Genomic DNA, 18441 nt, shown 5'->3' with positions numbered 1-18441 from the left:
GAGAGAGAGAGAGAGAGAGAGAGAGAGAGAGACAGACAGACAGACAGACAGACAGACAGACAGACAGACTCACTCCCCAGACAGCTGGGGAGAAAAGAGAGAGAGGATCTCATTGTTCGGCAGACTTGGATTTGAGTCCTACTTCTGACCTTGGCTGCCCTTCCCCAACCAATTCCTGAATGGTTTAGTGCCTCAGGCAGCCTTCTAGAGTATTCACTGAGAGCATTTATTTGCTCCCTGGCACCCCAGAATGTTAGTTCCTTGAGGATGAGGACTCCCATTTTTGCATTAGAATTCCTAGGGCTAGGGACACAGTAGCACTTAATAAATGCTTGTTGATTGACTGATGGATTCGTAGAGGGAATTTCTTTACTACCCTTTGTGGTATGGTAGAAAGATTCCTGGCTATGGAGTCAGAAGACCCAAGTTCAAATCTGGACCTTGATGCTCACTATCTGTATTACCTTGGGCAAGTCACTTACTCAGACCTCACTTTTCCTCTCTATAAAATGAGAGGGTTGGACTATGAAGCTCCTTTCAGGTTTAGATCTAAGACCATATCTTGATGGAATCATGGATCAGACTAGAAAGTGCTAAATAAACTCAGACTATCCCAGGGATCTGCGAGTTGTTGAGTCTAGTTAGCCAAAACGCCCTCTTGCCAATGTACTCATGGATCATGGTGCAAGAGAAGCATCTACCTGTGAGGAGTCTTGCCTGGTTCATCTCTAGAACCTTCAGTGGCTGCCCATTTCTTATTTTTCTGAACCAAACTTCTCTATCTGGTTTATTTGTTTTTTAAACCCTTACTTTCTCTCTTAGTAACAACTGTAAGACAAAAGGGCAAGGGCTAGGCCATTGGGACTAAGTGATTCAGAGACCTACTAGCTGTGTGACCCTGGGAAAGTCACTTTACCCTCTTTGCCTCAGTTTCCTCCTCTGAAATAAGAGCTGGAGAAGGAAGTGGTCAACCACTCCAGTATCTTTGCTCAGAAAATCCCCACAGGAATCATGGAGACTTGGACGTGCCTAAACACAACCAAACAACAACCTTTTGTTCTAGAACCACATTCCTCACAATATTGGCTCCCACATCAGAATTAGGCTGGTTTATCCAACCCAATAGATTGGTTTATTCCCACAATATCAGGGATTGGGCTGCCGGAAGCTCCCAGCAGCCTTCACTCACCGGCAGCTGCTTCTCCAGACAGATGCTAAAGGTCTTGGTCTGGTTGGGCTTCAGTTTTTTCAGGGGGATCCGTGTCTCCCCGATGAACTCATTGTGGCGGAATTTGTCCTCATCGCAGACGGAAATCCTGGAAGAGTAAGACCGGTTACCTCTGGAGCAGGGGTGGCAGATGTAGCCAGGATTAATGGCCAGAGGATGGGGATGGGAGGCTGGGCAGGAGGAAAGATTCTTTTTTCTGGGTAGAGAGATGGGAGGAGACAGAAGGGGACCCCAAGTAAAGAGGTCTGGGCTAATTAAGTATTAATCTGTGAGAGTCACTGAGGTCTGTGGATAGGAATCGGACCTCAAACCATGAGGTCTTGGGTTCAAGTCCAGCATGGTGTGACTCTGGACAAGTCACCTAACTTCTCGGTGATCTTGAGAACTCTGAGGCTATAAAGTTACAGAGAAGGTGTACCCTGTGTTGGCAGAGGTTACTCTATGCCTGTGAAATCCAGTCCCTAGCCCTTAAAACATCTCCTACAAGAGATCTTCCTGCATTAACCCCACCTGGACCCTGAAGCTCTCATCCTAAATCTCCTCCTCTGTTTCCATATTGCAGTGATGTCCTACTAGGATAGGACTGCAATGTGTTGGTTTCTTTATCTGTAAAATGGGTAGGTATAATAATTCTTCCATTAAGAATTGGTCCCCTACCTCCCAACACCATCCATCCCCTCCACTGCACAGATTGACTCCTGGAATGTTTTCCTTCCACATCTCTTGGAACCTCTAGCTTCTTTCAAGGCTTAGATTATTTACCACCTCCTCCGTGAAGCCATTCTTGATTCCCTCAGTTGTTCACACTGAAATAGCAGTAAGCTGTATTTGCATATTTGTACAGATGTTTACACATTTAATAGGTTATAAACTAAACCAACAGCAGGGACTGTTTTTCATTGTCTCGGTATCCTTGGTGCCTGGCACAATGCCTGGCAGAGAGTTGTTTTTCAGTTGTTTCACTTGTGCCTGACTCTTTGGGGTTTTCTTGGCAAAGGTACTAGAATGGGTTTACCATTTCCTTCTCCAGCTTATTTAACAGATGAGGGAATGGAGGCAATTGAGTTAAGTGACTTGCCCAGGGTCACATAGCCAGTAAGTGTCTGAGGCCAGATTTCAAGTCATGAAGATGAGTCTTCCTGATTCCAGGTACTGCTTTCTATCCACTGCTCACATTTGTTGTTGTTCATTTGTGTACAACTCTTTGTGGCCCCTTTTGAGGTTTCCTTAGCAAAGGTACTAGGATGGTTTGCCATTTCCTTCTGTAGCTCATTTTATAGATGAAGAAACTGAGGCAAATTGGTGTATAAATGGAGATTTTGAACCTTGGAATTGCATCCCCCATAAGTCCTTAGTATTTCCCAGAATTCCCTTTAATCTCTCCTACGCCTCCACATTTGCACGTTCACGTTATTGTTTTGTTGTTGGCTGTAACTCCTCCCTCTTTCTCTTTGCTTCCTGGGAGCCAGCTGGTTAGTACCTTTTAGTTAGTCTCTTCTGTTAGTTTATTATTAATAAAATATTTATAAATATAATATTTAGTATTTTGCATGTTAACTTTAATCTCCACACCCGGTTAAGTGACTTGTCCAAGTCACACAGCTAATAAGTTCTGAGATCAGATTTTAATTCAGGTCTTTCTGTCTCCAGCCCAATACTCTGTGCTGGATGGGACCACTTAGCTGCCCTCAAGGTAGATCTGGGGATACAAAAACAAAGTAGTCCTTGCTCTCTAGGAGTTTATATTCTAGGAATGGGGAGGGGGAGGCAGGGAATGGGAAACTAGACCCCAAATAAGAGTGATTTCTGGGGAAGGTATCTGGCCAGACTTCCTGAAGGAGGTGGCACTTCAGCCGAGCTCTTCAAAAAAGCTGGGGATCTGATGATGGGGAGAAAAGGAGAACAGCAAGCAGGTCACTAGCTTGGGAAGGAGGGGAATGTGCATTAAGCCTGGAAAGGGAGGCTGGAAAGGAAGACTGTGAAGGGCTTTAAAAGCCTGGCAGAGAAATCTGTATTTCATCCAGAGGCATTGGATCATGTGTCAAGAGCTGGAGATATCTCAGAGGCCTCCCAGGTCAATCTTCTTAGAGATGAGGAAACTGAGGCACAGGGTGGTTAATGACTTGTTCAAGGCCATGCCCACAAGAGTCTTTGGTGGGATTTGAATTTAGGTCCACTGACTCCAAAGCCAGTGCTTTTTCTTATAGGAAGCTGTTGGGGTTTCTTGCCTCAGTTTCCTCATCTTTTAAATGAGCTGGAGAAGGAAATGGCTTCTTTTTTTAAACCCTTACTTTCAGTAGTGTGTATTGGGGGGGGGCAGCTGGGTAGCTCAGTGAATTGAGAGTCAGGCCTAGAGACAGGAGGTCCTAGGTTCAAATCTGGCTTCAGACACTTACCAGCTGAGTGACCCTGGGCAAGTCACTTGACCCCCATTGCCTACCCTTACCACTCTTCTGCCTTGGAGCCAATACACAGTATTGACTCCAAGATGGAAGGTGAGGGTTTAAAAAAAACCAGTGTGTATTGCTTCTAAGGCAGATCAGTAAGGGCTAGGCAGTAGGGGTTAAGTGACTTGCCCAGGGTCACCCAGCTAGGAAGTGTCTGAGGTCACATTTGAACCCAGGACCTCCCATCTCTACACCTGGCTTTCAATCCACTGAGCCACCCAGCTGCTCCAGGAAATGGCTTCTTGAGGGAGTAAGGTGGCTACAATGTGTTTTGGAGCCCTAGCCAGGTCCCATCGTGGCTGTCCTTGGTGCTGATGATGGTTTTGCTTGGCAGAGCTGCTGGGAACAAGGCTACTGCTGAGTACCTGGGCCCCCTCCGCCCCTTTTGGTGCTGTAATCCTCAGCTAATCTTGCCTGGGCACAGGCTGACCCTCCCGGCTGTCTCCCTTAGTCCAGGCCGCTTGCTGGCCAGGGGGGCCATTTCTCCCGGCAGTCCCCCACTGGATTTGCCTCCTGCCTGGCTGCATCTCTGGAGAAGAGGGAGAGACAACTCCTTAGGAGGGAGATGGTTGGAGAAGATGAGCCGGTATCAGCCCCTCTGGCTCAGCCCACCTGGGGGGGCCCAGCAGCCAGGTCAGGAGGCTCCTCACCTGAGGGTCTTCCGGATCATGTCTTCATCTGTGATCCCATAGTAGGTGAGAGTCTCGTTCCAGGTGGGGTTCAGGGTGTTCCGCAGTGTTTTTGTTCTGAGTTTATTTGCCTGGAAATGAGGAAAGAAAGGAAGGGGGGAGAGGAGAGAGTAAGGGCCTGGAGGAGGGCCAGAGGATGGCCCAAGGGGAGCCTCTGGGATAAAACAGCCAGAGAGGCCAGCTGCTTTCTGTGCCCTGGGGCCTCCCACCAACCTGGTCCTCTCTGCAGGGCCACATGGAGGCAAAAGTGTGGAGCTGGCAAACTCTGCCCTGGAGCAGCCGAGCTTCCCAGGTTGGCACCATTTCCCCACTCCCATGGCTTGACTCAGCTCCCCACCACTGTGGGATGCAGAGATTGTCCTTGGCTTTCATGTGCTCTTGGGGCACATTCCCTCCTAGGGGGGAATGAGGTCCATCTCAGAATCCATAGTGGGTATCAGTTCCAAGGCAGAAGAGCAGTGAGGCTTAGGCAATTGGGGTTAAGTGACTTGTCCAAGGTCATCCAGCTAGGAAGTGTCTGAGGCCACATTTGAACCCAGGACCTCCTTTCTCTAGGATGGTTCTTAATCCACTGAACCACCTACCTGCACCCCCCCCCCCACCTCCAGGGCAGATTTAAGCTATAATAGCTAGTATTTTATTTTATTTTAATTTCCCCCTAAGTATATATTTTTTTCAGTTAACATATAGAAATAATTTTTGACAATCGTTTCCTGACATTTGAGGATTCAGATTTTCTCCATCCCTCCCTTGCCTACCCCCATCTTCCCAGGTGGTAAAGAGTCTGATATAAGTTATCCCAGTGTATTCTTGCAATACATAGTTCCATTTCTGGTAGCTAATATTTTTCAAAACAAGGACAATTTTTTTTCATTGAATTTTCCTTTTTCTTTTTTCTTTCCTGCTTTTTCTTTGTCTTCACCTGGAAAAATTAGAAAGGCCTCAAGCAGGAAGTGAAATATGAGCTGAGCCTTGAAGGTATCTAGATATTCTAAGAGGCGGAGGAGAGGAGAGAAACCTTTCCTGATAAGGGATACAGCCTGGGCAAAGGCCTGAAGATGGGAGACAAATGTATGTACGACTCCAGGTAAACCAGTTTGGTGGGATTGCAAAACTCATGTTGGGGAGTAATATGAGTTGGATCCATATTGTGAAAGGGCTTCTACAGCCAAACTAGAGTTGCTATTTTTTCCTAGATGCCTGAGACTTCTTGAGCTACTGAGCCACAAGGACAGACCTTTGTTTCAGAAAAATTCCTTTGGCAACCCAGTGGAGGAAATGGTTGCATCAGGGAGATGGAGCAGAAAGATGTAGCAATAGATCCTGAGGGCCTGGATTTGGGGCGGGGTAGCCTCGAAAAAGGGGGAGGCGTGAGACCAAGCTCCTGTCTATCTCTTTCCCCCTCATCTCTTCTCCTTCTCTTCCCATTCACCTGCTTTCCCTGCTCCTCTTTCTTCCTCTTTCCTTCCTGTGTTTGCTCCCTTCTCTTCCCTCCTTCCCCTTCCATTTCTCTCTTTCTTCTCTCTCTCTTTCTCTTCCTTCTTTTTCTCCTTCTTCTTTGTCTCAAGCATTGGCCCTGGAGACAGAGGATCTGGGTTCAAATTCTATACCTGAAACTCCCACATATGGCAAATTACTTATTAGTAGTTCATTTAATTTTAATTTAATGATAATTCTAGAGCACATTAAAGTTGGCAAAACCTATTCTTCTTTTCTCCCTCCTTCCCTCTATTCTTCCTCATTTTCTCCCCTTCTCCCTCTCCCTGTCCCTGTCGAGCTCCCTCCCTCCTCTCTCTGCCTCTTTCTGTGTCTATCTCTGTCTGTCCCCCTCTGTCTTTGTCTCTCTTTCCCTGTCCCTGTTGTTCTCCCTCCCTCCTTCTCTCTGTCTCTTTCTGTGTCCCTGTCTTTCTCTGTCTCTGTCTTTGTCTCTCTCTCTCTCTCTCCTTGTCCCTGTTGCTCTTCCTCCCTTTTTCTCTCTGTCTCTTTCTGTGTCTCTGCCTCTCTGTCTTTCTCTCTCTTTTCCCCTCTGTCTCTCTCTCTCATTCTTTCTCCTTCTATAAGTATTGATTCCAAGGCAGAAGAGCAGGAAGGGCTAGGCAGTGTGGGTTGAGTAACTTGCTCAGGGTCATAAGTCTGAGGTTAGATTTGAACCCAGGACCTCCTGTTGCCAGGCCTGGCTCTCTATCCACTGAGCTATCTCTGCAAAGCCCTATTTTTACAGAATCATTTCACTGGATTCTCAAAACAACCTTATGAGGTAAGTACCATTTTAATCTCCATTTTACAGATAAGGAAACTGAGACCGATAAATGAAGAGGCTTGCCCATGGGATAGGTAGTTAGGGTCTGAGGTAGGATTCAGACTCCAAGGCTTACAATCTATCCCCATACACCACACTACTGTAGGCACCAGATTCCTCATCGATAAAATGAGTGGATTTGCCTTTCAGCTCTAAAGTAATGATTTTATATTTCAATTATCCTATTTTCATATTAAATATATTTCAATTAAGATAAACACATAGTTTATACATCCTCTGTTTCTCCTCATCTGTAAAATAAGGGAGCTGAACTAGGGGGCCCCTGAGGTCGGTTCCAACCCTAAATCTCTGTTCCTTTGTTTGGTCCTTCCCTTCCTTTCTCTCCTTTCCATCCATTCCCACTCCTGGCCCTCTCTGGCCCGTCCATTCCCACAACCTGATGGGAACCCAGGAGATCTGGGGGCAGATCTTGCCAGCGCCTTGCCAGCAATGCCCCAGGCCTGATTACTGCAGGAGGGAGTTGGAGGGAGCCTGGGAAGGTAACTCAATTAGGAGCAGGAGCCAGAAACCAGGACGCCAAAAACCCCGTTTTCCAGGCTGGCCTTCAGAACAGGACGGGGACATTCTGACCCAGCACAGAACCTGGACAGTGTCAGCCAGCTGGCAGTCTCTGACGGGTCTGGTTATTCCTCAGCACTCTTCAGCCACCCCCCCCCCCCATGTCCAGGCACCATCCAGTAGAACTTGGCCCCTCACCTTCCTTTACTGATTCTGGTGCTGGGGATGGGTGGCTGCGTGGGAGACTGGGAAGAGTTTCAAAAACTTTCAGTGGTGCTCTTGAGGGCTCAAAAGGATTCTAAGTGACCCCAAGTACAAACCTCAGTTTCCCCATCTGTAAATAATAATAGTTAATGTTTCTATAGTATATAGAAGCCATAGTTTCTATAGTTATAATAGTTTTTATGTTTAAAAAGTTTGTTTTTGAGATGAAATCTCTATTATTTTTTTATTAGTGACTTGGAGCATGTCTATTCATATCTTTTTGTTTGTTTGTTTAAAATCTTCCATCTTAGAATCAATACTGTGTGTTGGTTTCAAGGCAGTAGAGCAGTAAGGGCTAGGCAATGGGGGTTAAGTGACTTGTCCAGGGTCACACAGCTGGGAATTGTCTGAGGTCATATTTGAACCCAGGACCTCCCATCTCTATGCCTCGATCTCTATCCACTGAACCCCCTAGGTGCCTGGAGATCATTTAAATCGATCACAAACAATCACTTAATGAGAGGACCTCAAAGATGAAGAAGTCAGTGGCTGCTCTCAAGGAGCTGACCATCAGGCATGGTAAAGGGCATGAATACAGATAGCCATGAGCCAAAGAAGAGCAGGATGGAGCATCGGGGAGGTATCATGGGAGAGGGGACATCCAAGGTGGGCTCTGAAAGATTGGGGGGTGGGGAAAGAGAAGGAAATATCTTTGGAAATGACCAGGAGTTAACTTTTAGACTCTCTAGTCTCCTCCAGGATTCCACTCCAACTTTGCTCAGCTTTTGTATCAATTTGATCCTCCTTAGTTTCTAGAATCTTCTCCTCAAATCATTTGAGAGATGCTTATACAGGGTGTCCCAAGAATCTTAGTGCAATTGGACTCTATTAAAACTTAAAAAGCTGGAGGCAGTGAGGTGGCTCAGTGGCTACAGCTCCAGGTCTGGAGAGGAGAGGATCTGAGTTCAAATCTGCCATCAGATACTTCCTAGCTTTATTACTCTAGGCAAGTCACTTAACCTGGATTTACGAGTCCTTGCTGCTCTTCTGTATTAGAACTGGTACTAAGACCGAAGGTAAGGGGTTAAAAAAATCTTTAATGCTTAAAATGGCCCCAAGGCTTTTGGGACATCCTGAATATCCCCGTGTTTCCTCTTTTGATCAGATTGTAAGCTTCCTGAGGGCAGGGTTTGCTTCACTTTAGCTTGTATCTCTAGCACCAATCCTAATGCCTGACACAAATGTTTCTTAATTGATTGGTCAGAAAGAACACTGGTTCTGGAGTCTGAGAATCCTGGTTCAAAGGCAAACTACTTGTGACCTTAGATAATACCCTTTTCATCCCTGGGCCTCAGTTTCCTCTCCTGTAGAATGACAGATCTGGACTCCATGATATCTGAGGTCCCATCTAGCTCTTAGATCTATGATCTTATAATTCAGCTCCTCTCCCTGGGCCTCAGTTTCCTCCCCTGTAGAATGAGAGATCTGGACCTCATGGCATCTAAGGTCTCATCCATCTTTATTCTGATTCTGTTGGCAATGGGAGCCATTGAATGTTTCTGAGCAGGAAGGCAAAGACATCAGAGCTGTGCATCAGGAAGCTGAAGAAACAGTGGGGAGAGAGTGGAGGTGGGAAAGCCAGTTAAGAGGCCACTGCATTATTCTTGGCAGCAGATAATGAGGCCCCGAGCTAGACGGGTTATTGTGGGAGCCGAAAGATTGAGACAGCCTGGAGAGATACTTCAGAGGTGGAATGAGCAGGAGCTTTTTTGGGCAACAGATGAGATGGGGGAGAGGAGCAGGGAGGGAGAAGCCAAGGCTTCTGCAGTTAGGAGCCTGGGGGAGTTGGGGAGTGCTTGTGTCACTGACAGAAAGGAAAGGCAGGAAGAGATGAATGTTAGGGGAAAGATCCTGGGCCCGATTTGGAGGGGTGCTGGCAGGACTTCCGGGAGGCTCCCTACAAAGACCTTTCCTTCCTCACCTCCCAGCATCCCTCTTCCATTTATGAGTTATATGAAGTTGAGCAAACTGCTTGGCTTCTCAGTCTCCTCATCTATAAAATGAGGGGATGGGGCCAGCTGACTCCCAGGGTCCCTTCTAGCTTGAAATCCAGGATTGTAGGACATCCTCTTCTCTGTGGATATGTCTTATGTGGCCAGAAAGAGCTTGGGAATTATGGGTTGGAGCTAGAGAGGGGCATCTGGCCACTTGGAAAGGTTGCCAAGATGTCTCTTTTTTTGAGGATCAGACCTGCTAACTTGGGAGGGTCTCCTCAGGAGGTTAGGGAGGTTTAGGATTGTGGCAACCCTTCAAGAACATCTAGGGGGAGGCAGCTAGGTGGCTCAGTGGATAGAGCCAGGTCTAGAGATCCTGGGTTCAATCTGGCCTCAGACATTTCCTAGCTGTGTGACCCTGGGCAAGTCACTTAACTCCCATTGCCTAGCCCTTACTGTTCTTTTGCCTCAGAACCAATACTCAGTATTGATTCTAAGACAAGGTAAAGGTGAAAAAAAAGTCTTTCTGCTCCCAAGTTCTATGTAACCCATGAGGCTGTGGCTCTGGATCAGGGGGCCCACTGGGACCCGGAGGCTGCTCAGGGATTGGCCTGCCCGCAGCGGCAGAGAGAAGACGAAGCTCTCACCTTACTTGCTCCCGGGAGCAAATGCAGTTTGACATATGGATCTGCCAACCCATTATGGTCCATCGGCTTCAGTCCCTTAATCAAAAGAGAAAAACAAAAGCCATTGAATTGATTATGACAAAGAACAGGCTGTGGCCACCTGGGCATCTGGCTAAGTAGACGTCATTAAAACCGATTCCCAGCGAAATCCATTTCCATGCTCAGGACATTTGTTTCTGCCCCATCCTGCTGGGGTCCATGAGGGCTCGGCCTGGACCCAGGAGCTCTGGACAGGGTTCTCTGTGGCCTTGAGGAGAAGGGCTGTCTTCAGGCAGGCACTGGGGGGATGGGGGGACTTGGTCTTGCTCTCTTCTTGGCATGACCACTAGCCGCACCCTTATCTCCATGTGGCCATCTCCCAACCGAGACAGCATGAAATTGTGGAGAAGGCCTTGGAGCCTGCGTCCCAAGGATAGTGGCTGCCACACGGCGGAGGCTTAGTAAATGTTTACTGATCCATCTTGGTCTACGAAGGCCATAGAAAGTGCAGAAGAGATGTTGATCTAATTGAATTGGCATGATGGCTCAGCCATTCTCTCTGGCCCCTCTGCTTTTCACCTTTCTTGCAGTCCATTTTTCCCCTCCCTCCCTCTAATCCTTCTTTCCTTCTTTACTTCCCTCCCTCTCTCCCTTCCTTCCTTCCTTCTTTCCTTCTTCTCCTCCCTCCCTCCCTTCTTTCCTTCCTTTCTTCCTTCCTTCCTCTCTTCTTTCCTTCCTTCCTTCCTTCCTTCCTTCCTTCCTTCCTTCCTTCCTTCCTTCCTTCCTTCCTTCCTTATTTTCTGCCTGCCTGCCTTCCCACCTGCTGGTTTTGCCCTTTGACTACCTGTTGGTTTTAGGTCTTTGCTGAGGGTTCACCAAAGCTCGATAAGAGTCTGATAAGAAGGTACATCAGTGGACTTCCTTGTGTGTAAAGACAATCGAATACATAGCATCTACCCTGGAACATTTTCCATTGGAAATGCCTGAGTGGAAGAAGCTATTTATATGCTCTGCTATCCAGAGGCTCCTTCTTCCAGACTCACTTTTCTATGTGGACCCCGATGCTGGTCAAGTCATTTTCTTGCCCTCTCTGAGCCTCAGTGGTGGTGAGATTAGATGAGTGAGTTATGGTAGCAAGAAAGCAGAATTGAGAGGTAGAGAAGATGGATGGACCAAAGCTTCACTGTACTACTTACTAGCTGCGTGATCTTGGACAAGGCTACATTTCCTTTCTGAGCCTCAATTTCCTCATCTTAGGTGGACCTGATGACCTCTAAGGTGCTGTCTAGCTCTAAATCTATGCCTGGAACACTGTAAGCACTTGCAAGATGCTTGTTAACTGATTTCCAGATCCTATAAGCCTAAGAATACTAGTTCTGGAAAAGGCCATTAGGGGCAGCGTAGTACACTGGAAAGAGATCTGTTCTCTGCAGTGGGGTCTGAGGATCTGGATTTAAATTCTGCTCCATCGATGCTAGAGTCAGAGGCACTGGGTTCAAATTCCACCCGTGATATATTTACTACCTTTGTGACTGTGGGCAAATCACCTGACCCCCTTGGGTCTCAGTTTCTCCATCTGTTAAGTGAGAAGGTTGGATTAGATGGCTTGTGAGGTCCCTACCAGCTCTAGATCTAGGCTTTTAGGATCCCCAGGTTTGGGTTCTCTTTCATGAAACTACAGAATGGAAAGTGGAGTCCGAGTCAGAATGAGCGCTGTAGAGCTGGCTTTAGAATTGAAATGGAGTTCACCCCTGAGTGCTTGCGGAGGGTACCAGGATTTTCCTATTGATTGGGTTGAAGTTGATCAATGACTAGCACTAAGCCTGAATGCCCATATTTTTTATATGAGGAAAAGTTGATTAAACTGTTGGGGTGTTTTTTGGATGGCTTTTGTATTACTGCTCACAAATCCATATTTCAAAATAGCTCACAGGCATATTCGAGATTGCTCACCATTGAAATCAACTTAAAAAACCCCAAAGGCCCACACTTCAATGGATTTCTGACTAAGTAGTTTAGTATGTTGTTGGAGGGGCGAAAAAACCCTTAAAAAACCCAGATCCCTGGGCCAACCTTTTACAGAGGGGATAAACTGAGGCCAAGAGAAGGGAAAGCAGTGTATTTGAGCCATGGCTGTTTACTGCTTCTAGAGCTCAGGTCTCCTGATTCCTAATTAAGGATCTTTTCTTTATTTCTAGAACATAAATTCTTTTTTTTTTAAAAAAAATCCATATTTTCTGTTTTAGTAACAACTTTAGGACAAAAGAGCAAGGACTAGGCAAAGAGAGTTAAGTGACTTGCCCAGATAGATGCTGTGTTTAATTATCTGCATACAAGGAAGGCCACTGAGGCACCTTTTCATCAAACACTCATCAGGCTTTGGTGAAGTGTAAAGATCTGAAATGGACAGCTAGGAAATGTCTGAGGTCAAATTTGAACCCAGGTCCTGGTTCCCCAAGAACATAAACTCTCTGAAGACAAGATTTTTGCTTTTTGCCCTTGCGTCCTCAGTACCATGGAGCCTTCACATACTAGGATTTGACCAATGTTGGTTAGATTGAATTTGCTCTTTGGGGATTGGGACTAGACCTGTGGTTTCGCTGCTTCGAGGAAGACGGTACTGCAGATCTATACCTTTCCTGCAATTTAGAGGGGTTATCTAGAGAAATGAAGAGATTTGCCCAGAGATGCATGGCCAGCATGTGTTTAAGGCAGAATTTGAATCTAGAACTCCTTAGTTTCATTGAAGACTTTAGGATTTGTAAAGACCTTTATAACCATCTTCTCATTTCACCCTGTGAGGTAAACAGATGATAGATAAATGGCTAGAAAGCATTTATTAAGCTATTTCTATGTGCCTAACACTGTGCTAAGCAGTAAGGGTTACACAAGCAAGTCTATGATCCTACTAGGATCTAGCTAGCTATCTCTGGTGGCTTTGGGTCACTGGACATAGGGCAGTGATGGCAAACCTTTTAGAGATGGAGTGCCTGATCCCGTCCCCATCTCACCCACCCCCAGACTGAGTGCCATGCCTGACCCCTACCTCCAGGGACTCTTTCCCCCATCACATGCTGGGTATGCCCCAACCCCCCTTACCCCACACAGGGGAGGGAGAAAGCACTCCCACTGGGGTGCTGGGCAGAAAGGTGGGTGATGTGAAAAAATGTCATCAGGGATGGTGAAGAGGGGGAAGGAAGCAGTTCCGCCCAAGCCCCTCTGCCTTTCTAGTAATGAACTCTGGGATGGGGTGGGGTGGGGAGGGAGGGTGGCTGAGTGCCCACAGAGAGTGCTCTTCGTGCCATCTTTGGCATCTATGTCATAGGTTCACCATCACTGGCCTAGGGCATCCCTGGGGAGATTTTGTGCTGAGTTTCCTGCTGGATGCTACTGGTCTTCTCATTTCTCCATCATCTTCTAAAGTTGATTCTTCAAACAGACATTTCCTAAACATTTAAAGCCCTTCCTAACCTGGCCCCAAACTATTGTTCTAATCTTATTCTAGATCATTCTGGCATGAACTCCTTGGTCCAACCAAACTGCCCCAATTGCTGTTCTCCATAGGCAGTATCCCCTCCTTCACCACTTTGCCCAGGCTGTCCCCCATGCTGGAGATGCCCTACCTCCTCTCCTCTCTTTTTAGAATTTCTGTCTTCCATCAAAGCTCAGCTCAACTGCTGCCTCCTTGAGGAGCCTTCCTGGGTCAAATTTAAGTGGGTGAGTAGTATGTATGGGTATGGTTATTTGTGTATATATGTGTGTACGCAAGCATGAGTTTGTGTGTATATATGTGTGTGTGTGTGTGTGTGTGTGTTTGTCTCTATGTGCATACATGTGTATGTGAAGGGGGTCCAGTATATATATGTATTTATTTATTCATTTTGGGAGGAGGAAGGAAGAGCTGTCCTATACTTAATGCCTGTTTTGGGTGGGTGAGTGGGGAAGAGACCCCAGACTGGAATCAAACCAGGGCTCCGGGGCAGGGGTGTAAAGAGCCTGAGCCCTCTCTAGAGGCCAGGACTAAATCTGATCCTCAAGACCAAGCCCAGAGCTGAGGGGAACCCTGAGTGAAGGAGGATGAGCCACCCAGCCGACTAGCCTGGCCCCAGCCCAGTTGTATTACACTGAATAGGTTTTGTATCTGCTCTGTGTTGTTTTCACTTTCTTGAGCACAGAAACTGTTTCTTTCCTTTTTTATCTTTGTATCTCCAGCCCCCAGCAAGCATGGTGCCTGGTACCCAGAAGGGCCTTAATGAATGTTTGTTGATTGGCTGGATGTCAGAGCAGGCAGTTATCTAACCAGCCCTTTCATTTCACAGAGAAGAAAACTGAGAAGCAGAGGGAGCTGGGAGTGCCTGATCTTTCTGCATCTCTCCCATTGTCCTGGCTTGGCTCCTGTCTGGGCTCTCCCTTCCAGAAGGAGCATTAAGCAATGCCAAAGTGAGATCTGGGGTCCACAGAATCCCCCAAAGGGTACTCAATTCATGCCCTCTTCAGAGTTCTCCTGCCCTGTGATGGGGCAAGGGCGCGGGATCACTGCCTTCTGTCTCCCAAAGAGATGGATTTGAGAAAGGCTTCTGGAGATTGTCACTGGTCAGCTGATCAGGGACATTATCAGCCTGTCGAATGTCAGAGATGGAAGGAATCTCAGAGATCATCTAGTCCAACCTCCTCATTTTACAGAGGAGGAAACTGAACACAGAGAAGTTAAGGGACTTGCCCAAGGCTGCACAGTGAACGGCAGACCTGGCCCTTGAACCCAGATGTCTGGACTCCCTATCTTAATTAAAGCACAATTAGAAATAACAGCTAACACTTGGGTAGTTTTTTAAGGTTTGCAAAGAATGTTTCATATGTTACCTTGTTTGCTCCTCAACCGTGTGTGTGTGTGTGTGTGTGTGTGTGTGTGTGTGTGTGTGTGTGTAGCACTCGACATTATCTTTAGACAGATCCAGGAACTATCGTTCATGTGTTTCTTTCAGAGCCCAGCTCAGATGCTGTCTCCTCCCTGAGATCCTTCTTCCTCCCCTCTCCCATTGTATTCTCTTTTTCTTGCAACCCCCTCCTCTACAACTGTCTAATCCTCAACTATGGACATGTCATATCACTCTCCTCTCCCTTCCACCCCAGGAAGCTCTTTGAAGGCAAAGACTCATTTTTTCGATTTGTGTCTCCAGCACCCAGCACAGTGTTGGGTACCAAGGAGGGACCTAATTCATGTTGAATTGAATTGAAAATAGATGTTGTAATGCACAAATATGATGACATCATCCCTTCTTTTCCCACCTGGGAAGTACCCTCCAGACTGGACCTCTGAGGCTAAGCCTTCTGTCATCTCCTTGAGCTCCTCCTCTCTCCCTCCCAGTCTGCTAAGTAAATGCACTCAATTTTGGAACTCCCTTCCTAAGGCTAAACAGTTCTGACTGGTGAAAGAGTGAAGGTCAACTTACCTCACTCGTGGTCTTCAAAGCATACTTCCTATCTGAGCATCTTGCCATCTGCCCTGCTACGGCGCTCAAACCCTACATCCAACCTTAATACATCTCATACATCCCTCTGGGAGCAAATCAATATTCCTGTTGCTTCTGGAAAGGATATGATACTCAACTGTCCTAAGGGTCCCCTCACCATCCCTGTGACTCTGTGGACCCAAACTCCGTTCTCTGGCTCCTCCTCCCCAATACGTGTTGTCCCCATTAGAAGGGAAGTTCCTTGAAGCCCAGGACCATCTATCTTCCTTTTGCACTTTTGCTCCAGGGGCTAGTGAGTACACAGTCCTTGTCCCTGAAGATTCTAGACCTCAGGCCTATAGACTCTGATTTCAGCACCATCCTTTCCCTAGGCTAAGGTTCTTCTCTCTGTAAAAACAAACAAACCAATCCAACATGTTCCCCTCTCTTGGACAACATATTTACTAACACCTGCCAAGGTCGACTCCAAGCTGTCTTGCCCATGGAGTGGAATCCCATTGTCCTCTGATTCTAGGGAAGCCAACCTGTTTTGGACAGCTCAGCCGTGGGCACCAGAGGCCCATGGCTGAAGTGTTCTGCCTTGCTTTCTTACTACAAAGAGGGTTTGATAATTAGGCCAGCCCTTTCTTTTTCCTTTGCCACAGGCTTCTCACTGCTGCCACAGAACCGCCGGGTGCCTTGGGAGAAGGAGGAGGAGGAGGAAGAGGAGGAGAAGGGCTCTAGCTAATTCAAAGGCAGAGAGGCAAAGCAGGGACCGAGGGGGCAGAGAAAGGGTTATCACTTGGCAGTCTGGGTTCTGTCTGCTTTTGTCCAATTTGGCTGTGTGGGTGTGTTTTTTCACCTTTGAGAGGGAAGGAGAATGGACAGAGGAGCCTGGCCTCATGCCTGTTGAGGAACCTGAGAATCTTGGTCATTAAACAGCTCCGTATGTGAGACCCACCAGCCTGAGCCCTGTTGTTTTAAGAACCAAACACTTAGGAGACTTGTCTGCACCAGGACCATAAATGGCTCCCATCACCCAGAATGCATTTAGAAAGCTACACAGTGCTCTCCTCACAAGCATCCTGAAAGGGGGATTCGGTGAGGGTTAGTCACCCTGCTCGGCAGTGGAGGAGACGAACACCTCCCACCCTAGGTAGGCTGAAAGCTCCTTGAGGGCAGGGCTGTTTTACCTCTCTATCTACGTGTTCTATTTCAGATACTCTAGGTGCCCCCTGTCCTGAGCATAGTGCCTGGCCCTTAGCAAATGCCTGCTGATTGGTTTTCTGTCCAAAAGCTCATCCAATTGATGGTGGTTTCTGACAGTAGCTTGTGAAGGCTACCAGAGCCCTTGCTGACCCTTCCTATGTCCCCAGAGCCACCAAGAGCCACCCAGTCCTCCAGGATGGGATGTGGGAGGAAGAGGCAGGGATCCAGAGAGACAGAGATACAAAGAAATAGAGAGACAGGTAGAGAAACAGTGAGACAGAGAAAGACAGATGGAAAGAACCTTGTCAGGCTGCCCTAACAAGAAGCTCTGTAGACAGTCCTCTTTCTTCCCGCCTTCCTCCTCCTCTGCCTCTTATGGTACCCTCTAAACACAAAGACTTCTCTGACCCATATGGGCTGGTCCTTGCTCAGACTCAGCTGACATCTCTCCCCACTGTTCCCCTTCTGACCCCCAACCCTGTCTTCTTGCTCTAGCACCTGCCCTGAAGCCCCCCACCCAACAGAAACTGGATGCGCTAAAGTAAGAATCCCCCATGAATCACATATCCTACCCCTCCCAATCATGTGCTTCTTGGGTGTGAAGCCTCAAAGTAGGGAGCACTGCTCTAGAGAAATTGGGCCAGAGGCCCCAATAATAATGGCTGACATTGATATAGCCCTTAAAGGTTTGCAAGCACTATCTCTCTATCTCTCTATCTCTATCTCTCTATCTCTCTATATCTCTACCTCTATCTCTATCTCTATCTCTATCTCTATCTCTATCTCTATCTCTATCTCTGTAGTTTCATTTGATTTTCTTAACAATCCTGTATGATGGGTGCTGTTACTATTATCCCCATTTTACAGATAAGCAAATTGAGGTCGAGTGAGTTTAGTGATATACCCAGAGTCACACAACTATTATGTGTCAGAGGCTGGATTCAAACTCAGGTCTTCCTGATTTCAGCCCTCTATCCACTGTATTTATATGGAAGGAATATCCTATAAGGCTCAGACCACTGCTCTCTCCTCCCTCTTACCAAAAAAAGGCTAAACAGAGGATGTCTCCTCTTAGTTCAGCACAATGAATGCAGGTCCCATTGGGGAGTTTCTCTTTCCTTAGTGCCCCCCTTCCCCCCACTCCCCCAGGTTGAGTATAACCTCAAAAAAAGAAGGGAAGAGGGAGTTCCGGGTTAAGATGGCGGCAGAGTAAGAAGCAGCTCTTAACCTCTCCTGACCGAAACACACAAAACTCCTCAAGGGGACATAAAAACAAGTCCAGACGAATGGAGGAACCCCACAACAGGGCACAGCGTGGAAGGTACATGGAATCGAGGCATTTCCATGCTATAAAGGGGTGAAACAGCTCTCACTAAATCGCGGGCTGAGCAACCACCCTACCCCCACCCCTCCACACACAACACCTATAGCGCCGAAGCCAGCTAAAAAGAAATAGAGCAAGTTTGGGGTACCCATCGAGTCATTGGCAGCTCCAGGGCCTGTCCCTGAGAGCAGCAAGATTTAGGACCCCAAAAAGCTAACGAATGCACACAAAATTTGAGCACGGGAGCAGGGCGCCGAGAGCGGACGCAGGGCGCAGAGCGTGGGCTCAGAGCGCAGGCACGGGCAGAGGCGTGGGTGGAGGCAGACATAGCCACAAGCTAAAGCTCTGAAACCCTGAGTGGGGAACCAGTACAGACGGGTATACGACTGTGGAAGCAGCGCCCTGAGACTTGT

At 47.3% G+C, this 18441-nt stretch overlaps 1 protein-coding gene across 1 annotated transcript in view; it reads right to left on the bottom strand.

Annotated features, from left to right (window-relative positions):
* Positions 1-18441, bottom strand: part of DOC2B (double C2 domain beta) — a 40786-nt gene that overhangs the window by 14231 nt on the left and 8114 nt on the right. The window contains exons 3-5 of the mRNA XM_044675600.1: positions 10028-10102; positions 4326-4435; positions 1190-1316 (exon numbers count right to left, since the gene is read on the bottom strand). Coding sequence (XP_044531535.1) covers positions 1190-1316; positions 4326-4435; positions 10028-10102 — 312 coding nt within the window. The remainder of the gene's footprint in view (positions 1-1189; positions 1317-4325; positions 4436-10027; positions 10103-18441) is intronic.

This window comes from Gracilinanus agilis, chromosome 4, assembly GCF_016433145.1.
Source record: "Gracilinanus agilis isolate LMUSP501 chromosome 4, AgileGrace, whole genome shotgun sequence".
Classification (NCBI taxonomy): Eukaryota; Metazoa; Chordata; class Mammalia; order Didelphimorphia; family Didelphidae; genus Gracilinanus; species Gracilinanus agilis.
Note: the sequence above shows the minus strand (reverse complement) of the source record. Positions and strands in the feature narration are given on the sequence as shown.